We start from the raw sequence: 26,730 nt of genomic DNA on the forward strand, positions 1-26,730 counted from the left end.
AAAGTATCCCATTTCTCTCGCGAGGGAGCCAACCAGTACTTGATTTCGATCACGAGATAGCCTTCTCACTACCGCCACTACACCCTCCCTCTATATTTAAGCGTGTTGGACCTACTCGTATAAAGGGATACGTTCTCTACGACCCTACAATGCATTCCGAATGGGCAGAGTGGTGGGTTCAAACCGACGGGGGTAGGACAAGCAAAATCAGCTGGGATGGTAGGCGTCAGTCTTCAATTTGGAACTATTTTGAGTAGGTGGCAGACGCCCTTAAGGGCACACCAATGCTTATGTGTAAGCGCTGTGGGACAACTCTTGAGCATCCATCTTCGCTTGTTCCTGCTAGTACCTCGCGATATGGAACTTCGACGCATCGAATACATCTTGACACAATCGCATGTCAAAGGGCAATCGGTACCACAAAAACGATTACTAAGTTTCTTCAAGAAGTAGTAAGTCTTCTACTATCCGACGAATATAATACTAATTATTTAATAGAGAGAAAACCCAGCAACAAAGAAAGCGTTTACGCAAGACGCGTGGGAAGAGCAAATCCTTACCTTTGTCACTGTCGCTTGGCTCCCATTTCGCCTCATTGAGCACCCTGAGTTCCACCGGTTATTACAAATGACATAGTCTGCCCCTTTAATGCCTGAAGTGCCTAAAGCAAAGGCTATCCGTGGTCGTCTTAGGACAATAGTCAAAGAATGGCACCAGAGTATCATACGTAGGCTTCCAGAGCATTCGAAGATCTCAATAGCCCTTGACTGTTGGACATCCTCATTTAAGCAATCATTTATGGCTATTACTGGCTATTTTATTGACGAGGACTGGCAATATCGTGAGGTTCTACTAGGCTTTAAGCCAGCCCCCGGAGTCCATTCGGGAGAAAACCTTTGTGCACTACTTTTAGATGTGTTAAAGGAGCATTAGATCCAGGATAGAGTCTTTGCAGTTACCGCTGATAACGCATCGAACAACGAGACTCTCTTTACTGCGTTACAGCAGTCATTACCGGATTCTGTGGATCTTATTCGAGTCCTATGCCTTGCCTATATTATTCAATTAAGCTTAAATCAGCTACTTGATAGGATGAATGCAGCCCCAGAGAATGATACAACTAAGCTACACTGGACAACTGAGCGGTCCCAGAAGGCTTGGGCGAATGCAACCGCAAGCGCGAGGAAGCGATAGATATCGTACACTTTAAGCAAGGTATTTCTTCCTTTCTCTTACTTCTAGCTTTTAACTTACTTTATAGTAGGTTCGCGACCTTGCTATCTATATCAATTATAGCTCCTAGCGCCGTGAGGCGTTTCGCGACCTCCAGACTGAAGAAAGTAAGCTACTACTACTTCAGGACGTCAAGACGCGATGGAACTCTACGTTTCTAATGCTTCGACGCGCAAAGCGTCTTCGACTAGCATTAACCGACTTCTGTCGTGCGTTTGATCGGCTAGATATGATACTTGATGCGGACGAATGGCGTCAAATTGATTACCTTTTATGGATCACGCAACCATTCTTTGACTTTACCCTTAAGCTTTCAAAGACCACTGACGCAACTACACACCTTGTCTTTCTGATCTATAATGAGCTATTTAAGCATCTCGAGTCCTTAGTTAACCAGCTTCGACGGAAGAAAGTGCCTTGGAAGCAGAATATGCTTATAGCACTTGAGGCTGGGAAACAAAAGCTAAGCAAATATTATAGCTAGACTGACTATATTTGGGGTGATCTCTATGCGATTGGAACAATCCTAGCACCTATTAATAAGTTCTAATTCTTTATGACCGCAGATTGGGATGAACAGTGGCGCGAGAGGTACCGAAAGAGCTTTAAGGAGTACCTTCTTCCTTACTAGGAACGTCTTAAGTCGTAGCAAGATCAACCTACGCCTCAAACAGCAGCAAAGAAGGGATCACGGCTTAATCAGATGCTTAGTGGACGCAAGGGCTATAAAGCTCCGCCAAGGGACGAAATGGCTTAGTACCTTGATAGTGGTATGTCTTTTATTTTACCTAACTCCTTACTGCACACTTACTTACCTTTTATAGATACTATCGAAGCGCAGCCTCTTTCTTTCTGGAAAGAGAACCAGCATCGGTTCCCAGCGATAAGTGCACTTACGCGGGATATCCTTGCAGTTCCCGCCACAGGTGCTGGTGTTGAACGTCTATTTAATACCGCACGGGATATATACCACTATCGACGAGGCCGCTTAAGGACGGAGACAATTGAAGAGCTAATGATGTTTCATTGCTCAACAAAGTTTGATCTTCAGGAAGAGGAGAATGCCCTCTTAAAGGAGTTTTTTACTGCGGAGGAGATTGATCTCTCAAAAGAAGAGCAAAGGGAGGATACACCTGACCAGTTCGGGCTTGATACAATTAGTTTAGACGAAGAAGGGTCCTAGGAAGCTAAGGAGGAGAGCGAGGATGAACCTTAGCCAAATAATAATGAGGGTGATGATAATAACCTTCCTGAAATGGAAAGCACTCAGGCGCGGCGTATATCTGAGAGATCTCGTAAGCGTCCTCGACAGGAGGACGACCAATGGTCATATTATTAGTGATCAAGACTATAGCGAATTGAACCTTAATTTCTGACAGCCGTCAAAAAAGCCAAACCCATAGCTAAATACCCCTAAAATTCTAACGGCCGTCAGAATTCTAGTGCCGTAGCTTTAAAAACTCTTTGAACGTATATCAAAAAAAACAGACGTACAAAGAGGGGCTAATTGTAAGTCAAATACCCAAAAATACAGACTCATATTGTATAAATAATGCATACCATTTGTTTGCATGGTATGTAGCCCACTTAGGCCCAATAGGCCCCCATAGGCTATCTACCCCGGCCCATGGGCCTGGTGGGCTTTGGCGTAGTCTACTTGGAACTTCTCCACGTCGTGCCACACGATGCGCGATCTTTGCTTTATGAGTCTGGCCTTGCTTCAAACCGGCGATCATGGCGTTGACTTCAATATACTGGTGCTATCTGTCGGGACGCTCCAAATCCGTATGGATTAATTGCCTGAGTCATTAATGTATCAACTAATTCATGGAGAGTTGGACCAACATTCTCATGTTGGACGGTACCACAATGACCCTCGTGAAGAGGCCATTAAGTCCACTCAATCGAAATGGCCACCGAGGTTTTTCTGCTCATCTACGAAATCTAGCAATAACGGTGATATGTTATATTTTGACACCTGGGAATCCCTACCCTGGTTGCCCGGAACCTACCGGCTTTTGCTTCGTTGCCCGTTGAAAGGAGTTGATTGGCCCACATTTACTCCTAGCTCCACTTTGGAGTACGCATTGACAGGGAAACTCCACACATACTGTACTCCATATTTCATAGACCGCTTTCCGAACCAGCGAATTCCTACTGTTCCTACCCTGCTTGAAGAGTTCCTTGGCAACTACGAAATTATAGTAGATAATTTTCTCCCTGACCGATCAAGTAGTCACGATGCCCCAAGGGTTTCAGCACAGTTCCACGACGGACAATAATGTGGCAGCCAGAATCGAAGAAGACACTTTCATCCCACTCCATGATCTGAGGGTGCAGACTTTCTGGTGAACGCCACTACTATCTTTATATACTGCTGGAGGTGATGGTAAAGTGGTGAGTAGACTGCGGCAAGAACCGCAAAGACCATGGTTAACCAAGACCAAGACCGCAAATTTGCGGGTTTGGTCTTAAGTTCAAGACCGAAAACCGCTTGCGGTTAGTGTTGGTCTTTAACTCAAAACCGCATTGCGGTCTTGGTTAACCAGCGGTTTTATAGATATTATAAAACGCCACGCATCGTGACTTTCTGGAGTACGCAATTTTTATGCAGTTTTTCTTTGTATTTTACAGTACTAATTTGGTAAAAGTTTCACTGCCTAATTTTAAGAATTCAGTATAACTAAATAATTCATTTGATATCTATAGAGTATCAATCTCAAATCCTTCTGGCATTTTTGGCTTCTTTCGTATTCTCCCAGTTCGCTGCATGCTACTTTCCCCAACTGGAATCTCTTGAAGATATTGGTCATCATCTTCATAATCCTGGGAATGTAGGCTTATGCCCCGTGGCCTTTTATATCTTTCCTGTTCACTGTGGATAGCTGGCTGTTTAGATAATGGCTCGGTTACTAACTCATCTTCCTCGTCATCACTGATTGGATCAAGAAGAGGGAGGGCCGGTATAGAACCTCTTTCCTGGTCTATGATTGCAGCCTCTCTAGCCGAAATAAGCTCTTTTGTGAAGTCTATCTCCCTTTGCTTGATCTCAAACTTTGACGCGCACATATGGAGCATTAGCTGCTTAATTGTGTCAGGCTTGAGTTTCCCTCGTCGATAATGACAGATGTCACGAGCACAATTGAAGAGACGTTCAACGCCCGCACCACTTGTAGGAATAGAGAGAATGTCACAGGCAAGTGTTGCAAGCACTGGAAACTTATGCTGATGTTCTTTCCAGAAAGTTCTAGGGTGTAGTTGTACAAGCCCTATTTAATTAGCATCGCTGGTTCAAAACCGAAGTAACGTAAACTGATAAATATACCTTTTGCAAGATAGCGTGCGAGCTCATCGTCATCATCCAAAAGTTCATCGGGTTGTACAGATATCTGCGAGTCGACGAGCATCTTAATTGAATCATCTACGCTAAGCGGATCTATCAATTCCTTAGATACGATAGGCCCGTTGCTTTCTGAAAATCACTGCTTGTAGCGCCAGAACTCCTTCTCCAAACAGTTACGATATCGCTAAACGTAGTCAATTTCGCCACGCCAATCCCGAGTAGTGAAGAAGCGGAGCTTCTTTAATGGTGCAAGGATAGTTGCAATCGCGTAAATGTCACCATAAGCCTCATCGTCAGTTGCAGTATAGTACTCAGAGAGCTTTTTCCTTGCGGCTTGGAGAGCCTGAAGCATGGTCTGCTTCCAGGGAAGCTTCTTACGAACAAGTTGTTTCTCAGAAGCCTCGAGGTGAGTGAAGAGCTTATTGTACACTCCAAAAATAAGGTGAACTGTGATATCTTTCGACTTCGAGAGGGCTGTCGTAAATTTAAAGAATGGCTCTATAATGCAAAGTAGATACTCGATCTGGCGCCATTCTTCTTTGTCTAGTTGGAACTGGCGGTATTCATGCGTTGTACAATATAGATTGAAGGTCGATTGCAATCGTTTCGCACGACCTAGCATCAAAAAAGTCGAATTCCACCGAGTGCGGACGTCTTGGATAGGAATCAGACGAGGCTCTTCGGTCTGAAGGCTTAAAAAGGCCTCGCGGCGTTGTGGACTTGCATTGACAAATATAGCGAGGTTCCAGACCTAGAATAAGAATTAGTTGATTAATAGCGGGATAAATATCCTATACTAGAGCTTATACCTTGTTTAGCGTATCAACAATCTTCCTTTTCGAGCGCCTTGAATGCAGCGAGTGGGCGCGCTCATCCGACCAGTCCACTTCGGCCTCATTATTCACTGGAGCCGCCTTCATCTTGCCAAGAAGCTGATTCAGACTAAGCTGAATAACGTGAGCGAGACATGGAACCCGAAAAATATTTGCATTACCAATACCTTGCGCCCGAATTTCGTCTTGGATACTCAACATCATAGTATTATTATTCGTCGCATTATCGGTAGTGATGGATAATACCCAGTCGGCTATACTATGCTTCTGAAGGATTTCAATAACAGTTATACTAAGGTTACTTCCAGTATGTGAACCGTGGAGAGGCTCGAACCCAAGAAGCACCTCACGATACTCCCAGTCCTGGTCAAGAAAGTAACTAGTGATAGCCATGAAGGCCTGGCTAAAGGGAGATATCCAGCAATTAAGTGCAATTGAAATCTGGTTTCCCTCGGGGAGCCTATCGAGTACGCGTCTTTGTCCTTGTGTGATATCCTCGTCTAGCTGGCGTCGTATAGACCTAGGCGAAGGTAGTTTGATCTTGGAATCGGCTAGTTGTATCACATCGCATAGTTCTTGTAGCTCAGGACGTTCGAGGATACGAAATGGGAGTCGGGCGATAGATATCAGCTGGAGAAGTTTCTGGGAAAGAACGTCTTGAGAAAATCCTCGGTTTGATACAGCTTGTGGCTTTATTATAAAGTGGTTAGCTAAGAAAGAAGGCCGATATAGAGTGCTTTGGCTTGCTGAGTTTTGTATAAGCTTATCAATACCTCGCTTTGGTAGACCTGCGTGGCAAGTACTACCTTTAAGATGTGTTCTCATCGGAGAAGTCCCTCCACGACGGAAATGGGGATGAACAAGAAGCGTATTACATCGCTGACATATGATCCTAGGCTCTCCAGTCTTCTGATGGGCGAATTGACTAAAGTTATCCCAAATACTAGACTTCTTCTTACCGCTCCAGTTAATTGAGTCTTGTGTATCTTTCTTTGATCCAAAATCAGTTAATAGCCACCATTCCACAAACTTCGAGCGAGAGTGATCCATATCAGGCTCAGTATCATAGATCACCCAGAACTGCTGCAGTCGAGGTCCGACACGTTGAAGTGATGCTGGTGCTAATGTAGGATGCGAAGGTGGGTGATTCTTAGACTGAGCGATCGAGGTGATCGTTCCGCGGGTACTTGTGAGGATAGGTAGGTCGTCTGACTGAAGGAAGTCAGTTTCAGAGAATTGGTCCGTGAAGTAAGATGCTTAGGAAAAAGCCATTTTAGGCAACGTCTTGTGGAGTAAATGTAAAGAGAGTGTGTCGGAACTGAGAACTTACAGAGAATGGCATCTAGGGGAAGCGAGCAATCAAGTCGCGACTGGGGTTGGACGCTGTAGCAAAAGGAATTATAGATTACCTAAAATACTACGTGTTGATTGGGTATACACGTATGGTAGTGCGGTTATCTATGGTTACCTTACCATTAACCACTAAAGACCACCAAAAACCGCGAGGTAACCACACAACACCCGCAAATAACCGCAAAGTAACCGCTGAAGACCATACAATCATTTATTCAGATAGCAAATTCTTTATTATTTTACGAAGGAACTTGTTTTCTAAATTTATCTATATAATTAGATATCTCAACTGCATATTTTAGTGTTATAATGGGATTGTAAACTACGTAATTGATATAGTCAAGTTCTGTAAGTGAGTTTCGTAGGAAGGTGCATTGACTCTTCTATGCAAGAATATATATTTCTTAAGATATATCCGAGCCTTACGCTGACAATAAATTTACTGGCCGCATATATTTCGCATCCCTTATCCCAAGGTAAAAACACTATTAGCACTGGTCCTTGCAACTGAATACAGTTACATTTCTCAAAGTTTCGGTGGATTACGGGCATTGCGAGCATAGTCTCCCTACGATCGCAGGCTTCATTGCGACCATCAGAACTCGAGTTTTCACCAGCCAAGATTGCGTGCTTCTCGTCAGCTGGCCATAATTGCGCGACATGACCGCTCTCGACCTTAGTCTTGTCGTGATTGCACTGTCAAGCTTATATACCATGGCTACCCTGCCGACCAGCCGCATACGTTCCTCTGCGATCGGGTGTACCCTTCACCGATTATACATCACGTTCTGGCACCAGTCACCGTCTCGAGCTCCCCTGCAACCTGATGGGAGCACCGGAGACGTTTCTTCCCAAGGGGGAACTGGACATCGAGTCTAATGTCCGATACGAGTACGACCCCTGGCTACTGGATGATCATCCGCTTCGCTCTCATCCCACCGAGTGTATTCCGGGGTTGGGCTCGTTCGTTACCGAATGGATGTTATCGGTTCAGAAGCGCTGGAAGGCGACATTAATTCGTGCTCCTTGCTTTATTCTGGCATGTTTGTGAGTCGAAATCAGTATTCAATTTTAATAAGCCGCGTTATCTGACCTTGACCTGGTAGTGCTGCGTTTCAATGCCTTCGCGCAGTCTTGTCTCTTACGAGGACATTCCAGACAGAACAGAAGCAACCCAACTTACCCGTACCCCTCCGCGGGTCAAAACAAATCCGTTTCGACGGCCCGTCCATTTCTTTTTCCCCAATTTATGAGAATCGACCCCCGGCTGACCTCATCGTCTGCAACTTCTCCCCTTTCCACCCACTCCTCCCCTCTCGCGCCCTGAAACCGTGTCGCGTCTTAGTGCCCCCGACTGGCAAAATGCCTGCACCTTTCCCCACTTGGACCCCGACGAAACGCCCTTGCGCGGTCCGTTGCTGCCGGATGCGAAGACTTCCGCGCCGGCATTTGGATGCACGACTACGAGCTGCAGATAGGCGCGTCCAGCCATGATCCTACTAATGCCTTGCACATTCGTCTTGATTCTCTCCTCACACGCCAGAACCTGTAATTACAGTAATTTTGCTGATCTACTGAAAAGACATCATGGAAGAATGGTACAAACGGCCGAAATTCAATGGAGTTTACAGTGGATCCAAGGCGCGCGACCGTGACTCGTGCAAGTGAGGGCGCGTTGACCCAGGTCCTAGACCCACAATGCGAGACGAACAAAAGCCCACAGGTGTCTATGATCAGTGCCGAAAGTAAAATGAGGACGATGACAGCCAATGACGCATGCCATTGATTCGGTAATCATGCCGTACCTCGTTTCTCGGTGTACGTGACCTGGAAGATGCCTATGAGGCAGTGTGGGCGCAATGGATGAATGGCGAAGAAGGCGATATCTGGTTATGATGTGCACAGCGATAGATACCCTCAGAGCGATTCTATCTCTTTTGGTTTGCTTTTGGAATTGGAACCTTGAATGTGATGGATCTTTTCGTTCTTCGGAGTGTTGTTCTTTGATCTGAATACTCGTACAAACCGGTTCTCCTGGGGTAACACTTCGGAAGCGATCGGCTTCCGGAGTACAGGGTGGATTAGTCACCTTGCCACCCAGAGCCGTCCCTTTGAGCAACTATGAGCGCTCCCGGAGTGCTTCACCACTGACCATCCCTTCCAGTCTGCCATCTTGCCTCTAGACTTTTCCCAGATTTGATGCAAGCCATGCTGCTGCTTCCTGGCGTTCCTGAGAAGTCAGAGACATGACATATGTTGGCTCCCGCCTTACTCCTTGGCTTCTTCCCTCAGGCAAAGGAAAGACGCAAACAGGCCGAAGATGAAGGGAGACGGTCTACCTGGAGAATGAATATAGGTCTCGCCTGTGAGTTTGGCTCCATTCTGCCCTTTTGCCTCCTTTAGCTAGAAGGGTTTAATGTTTCCTCCCCTCGCCATATTCCTCGCTCCCTCACATAAGTACCCACAAAATGCACGAACTTCTCGAAAGGTCTTCCAAAACATCGATATCATGCAGCAAAGGGTGCCAAAGGCCAGAAGACGTGAAATGTGAGACTCACAAGTGGCCGCATCACAGAAATTGTGACAGGCGAAGAAATACCCAACGAAAGATATGAATGAGCATAGAAAGCGTGAGCCTATATCGCGCGAGGTAAGCATTCTGAATCAAATACCCAGAGAAATAATAATAGGCATACATTGTGCATACCCAAGCTTTCTCTACCCTACATGCGCTCTAATTCATCATCCACGGCATGTTTTTGTTGAGCGGATGCCGGCGCAGAGTCGGAAGGGTATTTCGCATCCATGGTGATAGAAAATTCTAAGGTATTGATTGCTTGACTACTGACGGTCTGTTGGTCGATGCATTCCTGATTACATATCTGGTTCGAAACTTGGAATGGACTCCACCGGGTTTCCATAGCGTGGATCCAGGTTAACAATTTCTCCAACAGAGTTACTAGAAATGGTAGTCGATAGTGGCCATGTGGTTCTATCACAAAATTCCATCGTTACTGCCCAGCCTTCGACAGGCCGCAGTCGTCCCACTTCGAAAACTTCTCGACCTTTCTCGTCTAAATGCGGATACCATCTAAAAGGCCTTCGAACCTCTAATTGCCTCGGCGTGAATACATAGTCGCTCACGCTCTTCCATTTGACATCTAATTCTACAAATCCTGTAGGAGTACTCCGTAGATGCAGAGACATGTCCACCTGTTCTGACTAGCCAGTGGCTGGTAGACTTTGGGCGCACGGACGGCGTTTAAAAGAAGCGGATGCAGTTCCAGTTCTGCTGGGGCTGAATTAAGTTAATCACGACGGGCCCCACAAAGATGGCGCAATCCGAGTCTATCAAGTAATCTGCGACTCGGGCATATGCACCAGGGCATGGATGGCCCCCCCAAAAAAGAAAGGAAGAAAGAAAGAAAAAGAAAAGAAAACGTACACGCGGTTCCAGCGGTAACTGCTTTGCTAATAAGCCATCTGGTCGCTAGTCGAGTGACTCATGTCCTCAGAAGAGGTTATTTTCGGCGCCAGGTTCAATGGACCACACTTTGCCTAATATTTCTTATATTTGACGTGCTCAAACGTTGTCCAAAGAGATGGGCGATAATTAGGCACTATCCGGTATCTTCGATGTGTATTCTCACTTTTCTGGTGCAAATTGCATCATCTGCGCCCAGATTGGATCTTCATCTAGAGGACACAAAATCTGGGCACTGATTGGAATCATGCAATGAGAGGATAGTTTTTTTGACATTATTTTGGAATTTCAACCACTTCCAGAAATGTTTACCTGTCGGTTTCTATCTCCATCCGATCTGTCTAGTTGTGGTATGGATAACCTGGACTGCCTTAAATGAGGTTTCTCGTGAGGAGGAGGAGGTGTAAGCTATCGATCCAAGGACAGCGATAGCTGTCAACCGTTTTGAGAAAATCAATAGTAACAGGTGAGACAAACACACCTTTTTGCGGTTAAGGATGTTGATAACCACCTTCTGCTTTTGGAACCAGGGCTGCTGTTGTGATATTACACCATATCCACTAGCTTCGTGCCATAGCTTGCACCATCTTCTCACCAAGTTCAACAGATTAACCAATACTTGCCGCCAAGGAACATGCACGTATATATATTATGGCAGCTGCGAAACAATTCCCCCCACCACCGAGTTCCTATGACAGTATGGACTTCAAGGAGTGCATGGCGACGTCGAATTCTCTTCACCCTTCTCCCCCACCAGAGCGACCTCAAGTTGCCGACGATCCCGCATTCGACCAGACAGAGGGTCCGGAATTCTATAAGCCCATTGATGAATATGAGGGACTGCACCGCTGGGACCCGGACTTTGTGTGGGACGAACACGAGGAGAGGAGGATTGTTCGAAAGGTGCTTGCATGTCCATTCTCTGTATGACCCGGTTCTGACCATGGTAGCTCGACCTTCGCATCCACACCTTTGCCTGCGTGACCTTCTTTGCACTGCAGTTGGACCGAGGGAACATCGTTCAGGCCCTGTCAGATAATATGCTGGACGATCTCAAAATGAATACCAACGACTATAACACAGGCCAAAGTATTTTCTACTTGACCTTTCTCTTTGCAGAGCTACCCTCACAGTTGATCTCTAAGAAGTTCGGGTCTGACCGCTGGATCCCCGCCCAGATGGTGATATGGAGTGTGGTGGCTTCCTGCCAAGCGTTTCTTAAAGGACGGGCCTCGTTCTTCGCATGCCGTGCCCTACTGGGGTTGATCGAGGGTGGCTTGTAAGTAGTGTCTGTCGGGCCTAACGAGATGAATTCTGACTTTTCTAGCATTGCCGACACAATCCTTTTTCTGTCGTACTGGTATAAATCGAAAGAGCTCCCCCTTCGACTGGGATTCTTTTGGATGACCTACGAACTCACCGCCATCGTCGGGGCCTTTTTGGCTTTTGGGTTCTTGCACATCAAAAACGGCGACGGAAGCTGGCGCTACCTCTTCGCTCTGGAGGGCCTGTTAACTGGTCTTATTGGTATATTCGCTGCGTTTTATATGCCTCCGTCGCCCACGCAAACGGCTGGCTTCTTTCGTGGCAAACATGGGTGGTTCTCGGAACACGAAGAGAAGATCATGGTAAATCGCGTTCTACATGATGACCCCAGCAAAGGAGGCATGCATAACCGGCAAGCAGTGACCCCGAAGTTGCTGTGGGACTCACTCTTTGACTACGATATGTGGCCCATTTACCTGTTGGGCCTGACCTGGTTGATCCCGCCTCACCCAGCCAGCAGCTACATCACCCTGGAGCTGAAGTCTATGGGGTTCGGAACCTTCCAGGCAAACTTGCTGACTATCCCAGCCTACGTACTGTTCATTGTCAATTGTTACTTCTTCTCTTGGGTGTCTGAGAAAATAAACCAGCGCTTACTACTCGGGGCGTTTGCAGAAATCTGGAATTTGGCTCTAGTACTTACATTGGAGCTACTTCCAAAGGAAACCAATGCCTGGGCCAGATATGCCGTGCTCGTGCTTCTCATTGGCAGCCCGTACATTCATGCCGTGATCGTGGCCATGACCTCGCGGAATGCGGGATCTGTTCGGACGCGGACTGTCGCTTCGGCCATGTATAACATGACTGTGCAGGCCAGTTCGATTATCGCAAGTAATGTAAGTAAAGCTGCCGTACCTCATTGCGCATGAACTCAATAGTTATGTGCATCGCTTACTTAATGCGGGAAGATCTATCGCGAGAAAGACAAGCCATATTATCGCACCGGCAACAAAGCACTGATCGGGATATCGATTTATACCTTTTTAGTCTTTGTATGCGCCAAAGTGTACTATGCGTGGAAGAATAGGTGTGCTTTATGTTTCCCCTTCTGCCTCGTGATCTCTAGCTAAGTGTCGAAAAGGACTCGAACGGCCAAATGGGATAGGATGACTAGCGAAGAGCGCCAAACATATCTGGTCGCCAACCAGGCGGCTGGAAACAAGAGGTATGGCTTCGATAACAGGTTAAGGGCCTGTGCTAACATCTCCCAGGCTGGACTTTAGATTTGCAAGCTGATATTAACGAGTGAGAATACTTGGGGTTGCTTAGAGCCTTTGTATATAGGCCATCTGTCCGGCCCGTGATTATTGAAGACCTTTTCTATAGAACAGAAGGTTATTATGGCGGATGGAATGAACTCAATGTTACTTACAGCGCCGGGATCATTTGGGCTGCTCCAACACGCCATGCTCGCTTGCCGATAGGGGCTACATTAGACATATTGCTATATTGCTGAAAAGACCAGCGCTCTTCTTTCTTTACGGAGTGTCCCAAGTACCACTCGAAACGGACATTGATTGTTTCGGTCATGAGGTTTCTGGTGTGACGCGATGTATTATGATTCACCAGTGCCACTCGCGTCCCTGCCTCTTGAGGACGATAAGACAAACAAGCGAGTGATTTCATTTTGCTTGGGGGATTTATCTCCAACTGAGTTCCTTCACGATCGATACGTAACCAGTCTCATCGCCCCCCGTCACCCTTGACTGCGATTAACAAGACAGTGTGCAAAAGTAATGACGTCACCATATATTATTTACATGGAGAGAGCACGGCGAAGCAATACGATCGCGAACCGATTCCTCCTCTCCCAGATTGGTATCACATGATGAGATATGGGGACAGGGAAAGACTATCTGGCGGTTAACGGGTACCAATACCCCATAGTGTATATTAACGTATACTTCTTTCCAGGCAGAAGGCTCTCCAAAAGCTGCTTCCTCGACCTAAATCTCTTGGTCTCACTCTTTAAGTATCCGCTGGGTAGCAGATGAGGTGCCTTGTTCATCAATCGTCCTTAAACTTACGTTTGAACTCACAGCCTTGTCAATGTAATTGTATTAGATACCTAGCGTCAGTCTTTTGCCGGTAAGAAAGAGGTATCCCCTATTCAAAAGCCGTTTGTTGTCTGTTAATTATGTACGTCATTTACCCACAACCCATCAACACAGAACCATCAAATTTTGCTAGCCAAGCAGGTACCCAAAAACGATAATGACAGCTTCCCTTCAGTCCCCGCACCACAGCCACGAACCTTGGCTATATACTGACGGTCTGTTGGTTCACGGATCCCCTGTTATTTGGTTCAAATCTTGGAACGGGCTCCACCGTGTTTGCCGCCGCGTGGATCCAGGTTACCTTTTTTTTCTCCAACAGAGTTACTAGAAATTATAGACGATAGTGGGCATGTGGTTCTATTACAAGATTTGATCTTATTGCCTAGCTTTTGACAGGTTGTAGTCGTCTCTCTTCAAAAGCTTCTTGACCTTTCTCATTTACATGTGGATACCATCGGAAAAGCCTTCACATTTCTAAACGCCTCTGCGTGAATACCTAGGTAGCCGCTCACACTTTCCCATTTGACATCTATCCCTACAAACCTTGTAGAAGTAGAGACGTGTCCACCAGTTCCGACTAGCCAGTGGCTGGTAGACTTTAGGCATGCTGCTCCTAAGCACAGACGGCGTTGAGCGAAAAGAAGCGGATGCGGTTCTAGCTCTGCTAGTGCTGAATTAGGTTTAATCACGACAGGCCCCACAAAGATGGCGCAATCAGAGTTAATAAAGTAATTTGCGGAGCGCCCCACCCCACCGCCCATACACAGAAAAAAGAGAGAAGGGGATGCGGCTTCCGCGGCAACTGCTTTGCTAGTGATAAATTAAATGAATCACGGCGTTTCCCACAAATATGGTGCAATCTGAACCTAAGGAATGAAACAGGAACCAACACTCGCTGAATGGGAATGTTTGATTGGTTAACTCAATCCAACCGACTATATTCTGAATGTAGGAACAAGCGTATCGTTTCAATAAGCCACACAATTGCGTGCTCCCAATGCTCCACTGTGCAGGATATTGCCTATCAAGCATCGTGGATGTCAATATCAAGTTTTTATAAGCCGTTTCGTCCATAAGGACATAAGATACTTTAGTTATTTTCCCTTCTCTTACCACCACGGACTGTCACCCATATCACCAATCGGTACGATGGCTCCCCTTCCTACCACGCGTCGAAAACTTAAGAAAGCTTTCGGATTCGAAGATTCGCCGCCAAACGCGCTTGAGGAACAAGTTCAAAGCCAACCTGGTGCTTGCATCTATCATGAACGAGACCCTACAGTGCAGGAGTGGCTACAGAATTTATGGCCGTCGTGGCGTGGCGTTGGCCTCTACTTTCTCAGCTTATTTCCGTTTCTAAACTGGATTCCTTGCTATAACTGGCAGTGGCTTATTGGTGACTTGATCTCCGGTATACACTCCCCCACATCCACTAGATGGACTTACCGAATAGTAGCTAATAGCCAAATAGGTACCACCGTCGGCGCTGTGGTTATCCCTCAGAGCATGGGATATGCCAAGCTCGCCGATTTACCTGTCCAATATGGTCTCTACACATCGTTCATGGGAGTTTTTGTTTATTGGTTTTTTGCGACATCAAAAGATATTACCATTGGCGTAAGCCTCATCATTTCAGTTATGTCTCGGAGGCAAAACTAACGCTCCTGTCTCTTAGCCAGTGGCCGTGATGTCGACTCTTGTGGGCACGATCATTATCGAGGTCCAAGCTGACCACCCGGAGATTCATGGGGTGGAGATTGCCCTGGCCATCGCTATCATATGTGGCGCTATCGTGACTTTCATGGGACTAGCCCGCTTAGGCTTCGTCGTCGACTTCATTCCTTTACCCTCAATCGTCGCGTTTATGACTGGGTCAGCTGTCAGCATCTGCTCGGGTCAGGTCAAACACCTACTGGGTGAACAAGCCGACTTCAATACCCGAGCCGCAGCCTACAGGGTGATCATTGATACCCTGAAGTATTTGCCGACAGCCCGGGGTTATGATGCCGCAATGGGTCTTACGGCACTTGCTCTGCTATACGCTATCCGCACTGCCTGTAACTATGCAGCGCGGAAGTATCCTCATCGGGCTAAGCTTTTCTTTTTCTTGTCGACGTTACGCACCGCGTTCGTCCTTCTCTTTTATACCATGATTAGCGCAGCCGTCAATCTGCATCGGCGTGACAATCCGGCATTCACTATCGTGGGTCATGTCCCTCGTGGCTTCCAGCATGCCGGTGCGCCTAAGATCACTGGTGATCTTATAAAGACCTTCGCCCCGAAGCTACCTGCTTGTGTTATTGTGTTGTTGATTGAGCATATTGCCATTTCCAAGTCTTTTGGCCGTGTGAATCACTATACAATCGATCCATCTCAAGAGCTAATCGCTATTGGCGTTACCAACCTTTTAGGGCCTTTTGTTGGAGCCTATCCGGCTACAGGCTCTTTCTCCCGTACGGCCATCAAGTCAAAATCTGGCGTGAGGACTCCTTTCGCTGGCGTGATAACGGCGGTTATTGTGCTCGTCGCGCTATATGCCTTAACAGCGGTATTCTTTTATATTCCTAAATCATCTTTATCGGGAGTGATCATTCATGCTGTGGGCGATCTCATTACGGCGCCGAATACTCCTTATCGATTTTGGATCGTTTCGCCCCTGGACTTCGTGATATTCGCTATTGGTCTGCTCGTGACGATATTCAATAGCATTCCCAATGGCATCTACGTGACGATTTGCCTGTCAATTGCCGTGCTACTGTTCCGGCACGCTAAAGCCCGTGGTCACTTTCTGGGCTACACGACAATATCTCACTCTGGAGGCCCACGCGAGTTATACTTTCCTTTGGATCATTCACACGGCTCTGACACGGCTCTTGTTTTACAACAGCCCCGTCCGGGTGTATTTGTCTACCGCTTCGATGAAGGTTTCAATTACCCCAATGCGAACCATTACACGGACGATCTGGTGAAAGCGATTTTCCGCCATACCCGTTCAACTCGCACCAATGTGTACGCCACTCGTGGCGATCGTCCATGGAATGATCCGGGCCCACGGAGAGGTCAAAAAGAGCCTGATTTGTCCCATTTGCCTCCCCTCCACGCCATTGTTCTGGATTTCGCAGCCGTCAATCAAGTTGACGTGACTTGCATACAGAACCTTGTGGATGTACGAAATCAATTAGACCGGTATACGGCTCCATCGACGGTACAATGGCATTTTGCGAATGTCAAAAGTCGATGGACTAAGCGCGCTCTTGCCTCTGTTGGATTCGGGTATCCACAAAAGCTGGGCCCTTCTCCGTCAATACCAGTGGAAAATATTGGCAATGAGTCGAGCGTGGGGTCGTCTTCCCCTGATGACATTGAGACTGGCACAAAGAGAGCACAAGATGAATCTTTTTACTCAGAGCAAAAGACGAGTGATCCTCAGATCCGTGGCGTACAAAATGGCGGGCTAAAATCCAGTCGGCCTTTCTTCCATGCTGATTTGACGAGTGCTTTGTGCAGCATTGATGCAATCCTGGACGCTGGCGATGAGGAGAAAGCAGCCGTTTAATGTATTGAGTATAGTTGTGTAAATTGATATATGGAATGAAGATTCGGGTGATGATTTTCCCGAGGTGCCTCCACAGGTGTCGTCACACGAGGGTGGGGAGGTGTTGGATCCCCTGTACTGATGGTATTGTCCTGTCACCCTGATACGCACTACTCATGCATTAGGGTTAGACCTGTATCTATAACACTGGGTCGTGACCCACAGAACCCCATAACAATACAACAACCATACACATGCTACAACAGGATGTTTCCGCTTATGCACTAACGTCATTTAGTATTAGGATGTTTCCATGCAACAATGAAATGATCGGGAAAGCTTCCATTGCATGTCCTGGGGAGGAGATTGGCCCGGCTGGAAAATCTGACGCAAATGGAGAGCTAGATTGGAACACTGCAGCTTTACCTTTGTCATTGATCATTCCAACATTTCCCCTTCCGTCTCTTGGCGCACCTGTCGTCACTACTGCATCTTCTGTCAGTGTAGCTGGTGTTCCAACACCCTTCGCGTCTAATATGACAATGGAGGGATCTGCCAGTAGGGCGATTCCCTATGCTGCGCGATTTTGGGCGTTCCTCGTGGTGTTACTTCTCATGAAGAATTTTCTCCTACGCAGTCGGTGATACTCTCAGTTATGATTTGATTCATGTGACTATTGTCTGGAACAGCTGCACTTTATGTACAATAAAAGAAGCGTCTTCTCAATTGTACGGCACTTTCTTTCAATAGGCTAAGGTGCAACTTCTGTTAATATCACTTACTTTCGAAAAAATGTGCGAAGCTTTCCAACCCCTCACATTTTCGAATTCACAGCTTTTCCAGAAACATCATATTCAGGCGTTCACTATTGTTCGAGACAAGAAAATACATGTTATCCGTGAGCCTTAACCGAAGTCGTCTTCATTTTGAATCAAATGCACGGCCAGGATGTTCTTGCTCTCTGCTACGTTTTGGAATGCAGTTGTAACCCTAACGCTGTCCGGGTTCATACCACGTGGATTGGGGTGAATACCACTCTGGGTTAGAAGCAGATTTCTGACCTTATATGAACCCCCGACTCTGTGCGGGGGGCGATTCAGAGCAAGATCGATGATCTCGACACTCGTCACGTATCAGGATCAGGGTGCCAGCGCAGTCATCGCGGCGAAGGATTGGTGCTTGTTTTTATGGCCAACATTAGGTGGGCGACTCGGAACGCTGAAGTGGTGGAGTCGGCCAAGTTTAGTCGCGACTAACGCTTCGTCCAGATTCCTGAGGTCGGTCCACAAATTGAAACTCAACATAGATATCATAAAAAGAATCATTAATAGAATCGATGACATGATAGATAGCTCGTCACCAGAAAGTCATACTCGTTCTTGATGTTCCGAATGGCCGCAACTTGTCGCTTTTTGGCAGCGTTCGTATCGTCAGGATGAACGAACAGGTGAGCAGCGTCAACGGTCAGCAACCAACATGACCTGCTGAAAAACATGGGACGCTTCAGTGACGGTTGGATCAATGAGATTAAACATAAGAGCATTTGTGAGGCTTTGCTAGTCTCTAAATCTTCTCCTGCGCGGAAATCTCCAATTCACGCAAGAAACCAAGCCACATGGATCACCCTACTTCTCTTTCTTTCTCCAGCAGGCCGGCTAGTCAAGAGGCACCGCCGGCTATCCGAACAGCCAGACAACGATGTGTATGTGCAAGATCAAAAGCCAGAGACAGATCTCACAGTAATCATCCAAAGGTCAGTCTCTTCCCGACACTTGACAAACGAAACTAAGTAGTCTCATTCAGACTCCCGTTAACCCGACTGGTCTCCTTACAACACAGTTCATACAGATTCTTCGCAACGCAGCTGTCATTGCCATTCCCACCCTCAACCTTCTCGGCCTGTACATCATCTGCCTGTGGGACTGCTACGTTATGAAATCAGCCGAGCAGATCCATCTGGATGAAGAACAGCAGAAACTTCGAGAAGCAAATGAGTGGCTAGAAGTCGAGAACGATTCTCTCGTGCAGCGCTGCAATGAACAATTATTGATGCTGTGGGGCCGAGAACGTGAGCTTTGTGACCTTTATACCGGGGTCGCTTCAGTCCTGAAAGCGAACCGTGGCTAGACCTTTCTCGTCAGCAGGTCCCAAGGCTCGGAGTAGCTTGGGATCAAGCGCAGGAGACGTTCTGGGTACTTACGCATGGTTTTCGTTTCCTGCGACTATGGGCTCTTAACGTCTCGGCCAATGTTGATGGGTGGTAAGATGTGGTGAAACACGGTTGACCCCGGTGACGAAACGGTGTTTTCGCACCAACACTTATCCATTTCCTTCCTTGACTCTCGAATAAAAGCCTAGTCTTTTTCGGTCTTACTTCTTTCTGTCAATAAATTTGAGCCATGCCGGCCCCTGCACAATTCTTAGCTCCAACCACATTTGCATCTCCAGTCTACAAACATCTGTCTGTTCTCCAAGACGCCTATATCAGTAAAATTAGGATAAGCATGAACATGGACGGTCCGGTCCAGGAGGGTAAGTACGCGTGGAGTTTATTACCAATACATGCTGACGAAAATGTAGATTCTGACTTCGATCTCGACACCCGGGTGATGATCGAGATGTTTCCGAAGTTGATCATGTGATGGTTACAGGCCTCTATCAGACAAACGGCGAAGGTACTTAAGCAGACAGTTCCCCTAGATCACGGCACATGCCTTCTACGTCTACTCTGCCGAGCGTCCGTCTGAATACGCCTTCGTTCGCATCCTTCCATCGTTGAAACACGCTCCAGCAGGAGAATTCGGGGTCTTCGCAGCATTCGACAAAGTCCATGTTGCAAACTGACAGGTTGGTGCAGAGGTTCACAGCCATTTCGGCGTCTAGTCGGCTGTAGGCGTAACCGGGCGACCAAGAACCATAGCAATAGCCATTATCGTCACATATGTCTGCACGGAGAGCCAGCCGGTCTGCGACGACGACCAGATCCATGGTTTCTCCGTCTGCCACTCCGGTGAGAGTCCTGTCATCGATCGCGAGGAAAAACTGGGGCAGTTCATCCTGGCCCGATTTCACATACTGGTCAGATTCAAAGTACGCCATCAGACCCGGAATATCTGGCGTCCCGACGAGGTTGGCTACGTCTATAAACTGCATTGTATCCTCGACCTCGCTGAAGAGCTCTTGGCGGACGTGCCGGAACTGCGTTTCCGTCATCTGGGAGAGGACAAAGCAGCAGTAGTCGGTATGGGCAGTGAAGAAATTGAAATGGTCTGGACATGGCACAACTTCGAATGGCCATTTTCTCGCCTGCAGAGGACCATCGAAAAGTGTCGTGTTAACCCTGGCATTGTTGAGCCGAGTGCCGCGCCTACCGTGCTCGAAGGGATTCCAGATAGCATGCCAGAAGCCCAGAGCATCTCCTATGTCGCACAGAGTGTGTAGGAGAATTGGCCTACGGCCCGAGAAAGTCTTTTGTGCAAGAATGATGCAGTACTCTCCATCACGCGTCTCGTCTTGGTCGATGAACATGGAAAACATCTCATCCACGGCTTCCTGGTAAGGGGGCTTTATGGCTTGGAAAATCCGATACAACTCCGCTCTGGAGCAAGGCTCACGGTCCGCGGGCCAGTTGTAAATGACGACATTAGAAATGCCATCGGAGCTGCCAATTGCAGCCTTGATTTCACCCCTCTTCTCGTCGGTCAGGTGAACGAGGGAGATCAGGTCTAAGCTTGACGGCTCGGGTTTCAGATCGGAGGGTAAATGAGGGGGGAGCCAGCAGCTCGTCCCAGCCTTGTCGCCCTGCCCCTATTAGATATGATAAGTTGGTGTCAGCACGGATCGATCAGGTGGCAATATAGGATTTCTCCAAAGTTCACTCACCTCCACGGTGTTTGAAGGGGACCCCCCAAGCACAATTTTAACGCTCTCAAAATCTGGCAAGACTTGAGCCAGTGATTTTTCGGATTCCAGAGCCAGAACAGCTCTGTTCATCGGCACCCGCGCAGCCTCTCCACCCTGGTGTTCACCCCTGAGGACAATGGCGGTGCCATCCGTGACGGATTGTCTGTCTACAAATATCAACGAAAGCCAGTGGCTCGTCATCCTATAGATCTGGAATATGGTGGACGGTATCGACGCTGGCGACGGCTCGGAGTCGCGAAGCCAGGCTACTTCAGTGAGGCGTCGCACCAGCCTGTGACAATCAGGAGCTGGTCGGTCCTCCGTCCATGTCTCGTCAACAGCGCACAGCTCGTCGAGTATCTCCCGTCTCTGGCTCTCTTCCAGTAAACAGAGGAAGACGACGTTGAATGTAGGTGAAGCACCATAGCCGGGCGACTGAACACGGGGCAATTGCCACGAAGGGAACTCTCCAGTGTGAGAAACCATGGCGGATGCGGATCTAATATGTTCGATGCTGCTTTGAGAACTCGTCCTTTGCTAACATGCGCGGGGGACTGACTACACACGAGAAGGGTGAGAGAGGTCTGCTGACACGTGGAAACAGACAAATCAGGCAGGCGATCATGCCAGATTGCCAGAACTGCTAATCGATTCTACGAGATTCCATGGGGCATTACGGTATTATAACGATTACTCATTTCATTGTTACAGTTGGGTACTGCCATTACAGCTAGCATTCTGCCAGATTTAGAAAACGGTAGCCTAAAGTGGGGTTAGCGCATCTCAGAATTATTTTCCGGGAAAGAAATAGGTATAACTATGTATCCTACAGGCAGCCATAAAACCACTGGGGGTCGCGTGCTGCTGCACGCGGTAAGCCCTGAAGCGACGTGGCAACTGTGGCCAAAAACGTCGAAAGTCGGGGCAATTGTCCATGACGGTGAAGACCAAGAAGAAGACAGATCAGGTTGGAAGTGCCCAGGTCGCAAGGGTTTTCCCTTCTAGATCGCGCAATCTTTCCATCTCCACGATGAGGTCCGGGTCGAGAGAAAAGCGGAGGTCATCTATCGTGATTTTTTGGAGTAAATGGAGACCCTGAAAAGTCCGCAGTCTGGACAGCTGAACATTAAGGGAGCAATACTTTCGATGAGAATCTTGGCCACGTCGGGTTGTATCATTTTTCAGGTCTAGAATCGCGGCAGAATGCGTTGAGCCTTGCACTTTGTAATCGGTGAGGCAAAATGCTGGGCAGATTGGTATCTGTTTCCGTCTCACAGATAAGCCTTTCACGGTGATGGAACGTTCTATCGGAAATATTGGCATTGTGGAAGGTGGGAGTTGGTCAAAATTGGTTGACAGTGGTCTATCTGGTTTGAATAGAACTGAAGCAGGTGGCTTAGTGCAGAGCGTGTAGAGATCATCTCCATCAAAGAGTTCAACTGTTAAAACGGGTTAATTAAGTCTTTTAAATTCAAACTGGAACTTTCCAGCTGGGTCCAAAACAACGCCTACTGCGGTACCTATGGCACCATTGACCTGACCGAGAGGCGTATAGGCGTTGGTCAGTATCACGGTCGGCATATCTCTAGTGTAAAAAAGAAGACCCGGGAATAGAATCTAAGCACTTTGGTCTGGCTGGAGCAGTAAATCATGAGCTCGGAGTCGAAGGTTCGTGGGACCAGTTGATTTGGTTCTAGAGTGAGTAGCGGCGAAAACATAGATTCTCTAGGATCTTCTTTGAGAAAATCTCTCGATACGGATACGATTCATTAGATGTCGAATTGCGTTCAACTTAACTATGACAGTAGCATCCTCTAAAATTAAATCTGTAAGTGAGTGGATGGATCTGTCATTCAGTCAGGTAACATCGTCTTCGGTCAATGCTGCATGCCTCGTGCGCATCAAGAATTCACGAAATGAAGGATCTTCCGACTGTCTTATCTGTTCATTGAGAATGACGACGCTTTGAAATCGATGTTAGATTAGCCGCCCGGCGGCATTATCTTCGTTACTATATCTAGGATTTTTCCAAGAAATTGCCCATAAGAATCACAATCGGAAGGCCGCCAAAAAGGTCGGGAGAAGACCTAGGCAGTGACCGAGCGATTTTGAATTGATTGTTAATGACGCTTAACATTTTCAAATCAACCATGCTCATTTCGTCGATCACTAAGATAGTCTTTCGTGCCCATAGTTTTCTAATGCGGGGGCTGACGGCTGCTTTATAGGAGAGATTGATGCCAAGAGAAGTATGATATATATTGCCCGCCAAATTTTCCGCTGCGGCACCTATAGGAGCGGTGAGGATGATCTCATGTTTCCGACCAAGAATATACAGAGCGGCTACGATGGCTCTAGGTATCTGGGGTTTACCAGTGCCACCTTCGCCGGTAATGCAGAGAAGGGGTTGCTTGCGGCGTGACGAGTAGTACGGATGATCAGCCTAGGTCAAAATTTCAGCTAGTAACTTCCGCACTACAAGCATTTACTTCGTATTCAACGGAATATCTTGACTAACCAATGTGATAAGCGAGTCCGGCGTTGGATTGTCTTCGAGTTGAGCATATCGTGTTAGCGTATCGCCTGACATACTTTCATTGGTCAATACAGGTTGCAGGATGCCATCTCCATTAGCTAGGTCAAAGTCTTATAGTTACACGTAGACTGCGGCATGGTCTTGGTCTTGGTCTTCATTTGCTAACCAAGACCGCAACTGCGGTTATTACATAAGACAATACATAAATTACTAGTATTAGAGCCGTTATAATTATTTTTTCTCTTCACTCCTAGGGTATTTCTTGTTTCAATATAATTTTGTATATAAGAATAGGCTATTTATATTTATATTTTGAATATCTAAGCATAATAATCAACTTTTTGGTGGTAATTTATTTTTGATGTTCTCTAGTTAAAGGTGGTGAAGCCACCTTAAGCGTAAATATATATCTTCACAATTAATCTTAAGAACTGAAGTTACTTTATGAGAGCTTATGCTATGATATTAATTTAATAGAAAAACACTTTAACTAGTTATTCAAAATAGAATTTTCAATAGCAAACCTAATATTACTAACGATTGTAAGGGGATTTACACTCTAATACTTAGATAAAATACATTACCATTGTAATCTATTTTTTGCTTTTGCGGTTAACCACAACTAACCGCGGGTGAATTTGGGGGCCAAATTTGCGGTCTTTGCCGCAGTCTAGTTACGCGGCTACAGATTGAGATGGACTGTCATCCTAAAAGGGTTTCTTATGACCAGTGAGGCGATTCTCCCAACCCTCCAGGACTATGGGCGCGAGAACTTTTAAATCCAGAGAATGACCAGCTTGCGAGGTGTGCATTCTCATCGGGATCGGGTTTGTCTATGGAGGATTGTGTGCTCGACAGAGAGTGGCCAATATTGGGGTTCGTTTTGCAGCCATGAAACAATCTCGGCCCCAGGTTTTGTTAATAGTGTAATAGGCGACTACCAAAGTCTCCGGTGTGAACCTCTCATCTTCAGGTGCGATGAAACCACCTTCATTCTGCTCGTCATCGGAACCAAAAGCGGCATGATCTAGATGATCGACATGGCGGTCCAAAAGCTCGGTATTGTGATGTGTAGATCGCCGCAATCTAGCGTCGACCTGGCAGTCTTTCTTCGAATTCCGGGGAAGCTCGATATTGGCAGCAAATTGTTTAATATGAGGAGTAAGAGTTGGTTCGACTGATGACCATATATGTGAGAAGATAATCGACTCATCTAGTTGACGAAGAAAGATATCGCGTAATTCCTCCTAGGGAATAAACAAGCCAAGAAATACCTCCGCGAGATCGTTCATGATGGCAGCACTTATCGGATGACCTCCACGAATGGAATCTTCCGCCGCTTGATATTGAGTGAGTTGTCCATTAAATATGACGGTGGCTACCTAGGACTGTGAGCGGGCGACACGCTGGACACACACGTCACTTCTAGGATGGGACGCACCGAATTCAAAGTGGTGGGAGCGATTCCTTTCTTTGTTCCTTGTTTGCACTAGCATGCAGTATTCGAAGAATGAAAAAGAGTCAAGGGCGATTCCGCGCCATTTATAGTTGTCAAACAGGCTCACTGGCACCGTGTCACTAGGTTGGAACGTACAAGGCTCGTCTGCAATGGCAGCCGGACCAGCAGGGTCTGCGGTGGTCGAATGTCGAAGAGCGCGCACATAATGTCTTAGCCACCACAGATTCACACGTACGAATTTAGAGCTAACAGTGTAGTAGCTTGGAAGATGGAGCAGAGTGCTGGCGACCTGGACGCCACTCACCTCTCGGTCGTGTGCGAGGCTGTTGAAGCAGCGAAGCGCAAAGTTATCTATGCCTCTTTCCCGAAGCCGCAGATCAGTAGCCGTTGGGGGATCGGCAATTTTTGCCTTTTCAATGGCTTGTTTTAAGAGAGCCCCCTTTGCTATTATCTGCCACGGAGATACATCATCTTTAGTGGCGTATTTGGTGATGTAGTAGACCAGAGCCAACGATTTTGAGACGGTTGGGATCCAAGAGATATCATGGTTCGAACGAAGACAGCTGGCAATAGAGGGATTCCACGGGTTAACACAGGGGTGATTCCGAACTAGATGGATGACACCAAGGTCGTCAATCTTAGAGCAGGAAACAATTTCACGGGGCATGCCAAAACGACAAGTATTTTTGGACTGGTTTGTCGGGCGGTATTTGAAACACGTAGCGAATTGGTTTTTGGAGTGTTGTTGTTTGGACCAAGCGACTACGTTGCTGTCATTGGCTAGTCTGAGGTGGAAATCGTGATCCGACTCCGGATCAGAAGCAAAGGGGCAGGTTGGCGGAAGATTGGCTTCTGGATCAAGGGGAATACTCTCGTCTACGCATTGGATGATGACACTTTCGAGGTAACAGAGAACGCGGGTAGCAAAGTCGATGTCGGCGAGAACGTGGCTTCGTAGATCCGCGAATGCAAGATTGCCTTTCAGCCACACCATTGCATGCAAATGTAACATTCCTCTGCCGTTGGTTTCCACGACGCCGTAATGATTCGAAATATCTCCGAGGATTCCAATGTGGTCGGATCCGCTGGCGAACAGCCCTTCTAAGACAGCGGTGCAAACGTGATGGAAAAATGAGGCCACCGCTACAGGGTTCGACGTGGCGGTCGCACCTCGGATAGCTGAATTCGAAGCAGATAGGATGCCCCCGGAATACTCGACCCCGGCCAAGATAATTACAAGTGGGCTTCGTAAATCGGAGGGGTTGATGGTAATCCAAGACGCAGGCATTCCGAAGCGAATGATGAGACCTCAAGATCTCAGAGCGCATATCATTCATTTTTTACATTATTCACTTATAACATACGTTTTTGCTAGGATGGAGGGCTATGCAATAACCAGAAGTTGACTGTACAAGGAGAAGAACAAGTTGATTGGAAATCAACTTGGTTCTTCGTATAGATACCTCGGGATTAATCCCGATGGTTCGGCTTGGTTCCTGATCTGCACCAGCCTCATATCACAACACTGTGTATTGAATAGATCGGCGCGTGCCAGGGCTACTTAGCAAATGATATTGTTCAAGCATACTGTACTAAAATTGTGTTTTGTGACAACCGAGCTGCGAATTTTAAGTTCTCCATGGATTGCGCGTGGAGACCGATAGACCG

At 47.1% G+C, this 26,730-nt stretch overlaps 5 protein-coding genes across 5 annotated transcripts; 3 read left to right on the forward strand and 2 right to left on the reverse strand.

Annotated features, from left to right (window-relative positions):
- Nucleotides 1–10,945: 10,945 nt before the first annotated feature.
- Nucleotides 10,946–12,808, forward strand: N7498_001612 (permease of the major facilitator superfamily; the record flags this gene model as incomplete). Its single annotated transcript, XM_058448674.1, has 6 exons — nucleotides 10,946–11,149; nucleotides 11,197–11,525; nucleotides 11,574–12,408; nucleotides 12,481–12,599; nucleotides 12,654–12,737; nucleotides 12,784–12,808. The coding sequence occupies 6 exons, from the start codon at nucleotides 10,946–10,948 to the stop codon at nucleotides 12,806–12,808; spliced, it is 1,596 nt and encodes a 531-aa protein (XP_058311018.1).
- A 1,970-nt stretch (nucleotides 12,809–14,778) lies between these two features.
- On the forward strand, nucleotides 14,779–17,185 carry N7498_001613 (SLC26/SulP family anion transporter; the record flags this gene model as incomplete). Its single annotated transcript, XM_058448675.1, has 3 exons — nucleotides 14,779–15,040; nucleotides 15,101–15,246; nucleotides 15,305–17,185. 3 exons carry the CDS (start codon nucleotides 14,779–14,781, stop codon nucleotides 17,183–17,185), a joined length of 2,289 nt encoding a protein of 762 aa, XP_058311019.1.
- A 1,594-nt stretch (nucleotides 17,186–18,779) lies between these two features.
- Nucleotides 18,780–19,806, forward strand: N7498_001614 (uncharacterized protein; the record flags this gene model as incomplete). Its single annotated transcript, XM_058448676.1, has 5 exons — nucleotides 18,780–18,866; nucleotides 18,968–19,232; nucleotides 19,292–19,424; nucleotides 19,662–19,696; nucleotides 19,745–19,806. The coding sequence occupies 5 exons, from the start codon at nucleotides 18,780–18,782 to the stop codon at nucleotides 19,804–19,806; spliced, it is 582 nt and encodes a 193-aa protein (XP_058311020.1).
- Nucleotides 19,807–19,843: 37 nt separating this feature from the next.
- Nucleotides 19,844–21,553, reverse strand: N7498_001615 (alpha/beta-hydrolase; the record flags this gene model as incomplete). Its single annotated transcript, XM_058448677.1, has 2 exons — nucleotides 19,844–20,971; nucleotides 21,047–21,553. 2 exons carry the CDS (start codon nucleotides 21,551–21,553, stop codon nucleotides 19,844–19,846), a joined length of 1,635 nt encoding a protein of 544 aa, XP_058311021.1.
- A 3,432-nt stretch (nucleotides 21,554–24,985) lies between these two features.
- On the reverse strand, nucleotides 24,986–26,350 carry N7498_001616 (uncharacterized protein; the record flags this gene model as incomplete). The annotated part of the gene is made up of 1 exon (XM_058448678.1): nucleotides 24,986–26,350. One exon carries the CDS (start codon nucleotides 26,348–26,350, stop codon nucleotides 24,986–24,988), a length of 1,365 nt encoding a protein of 454 aa, XP_058311022.1.
- Between the last annotated feature and the right edge of the window lie 380 nt (nucleotides 26,351–26,730).

The sequence above is a fragment of the Penicillium cinerascens genome, assembly GCF_028974065.1.
Source record: "Penicillium cinerascens strain IBT 15544 chromosome Unknown contig_1_segment0_segment0, whole genome shotgun sequence".
NCBI lineage: Eukaryota > Fungi > Ascomycota > Eurotiomycetes > Eurotiales > Aspergillaceae > Penicillium > Penicillium cinerascens.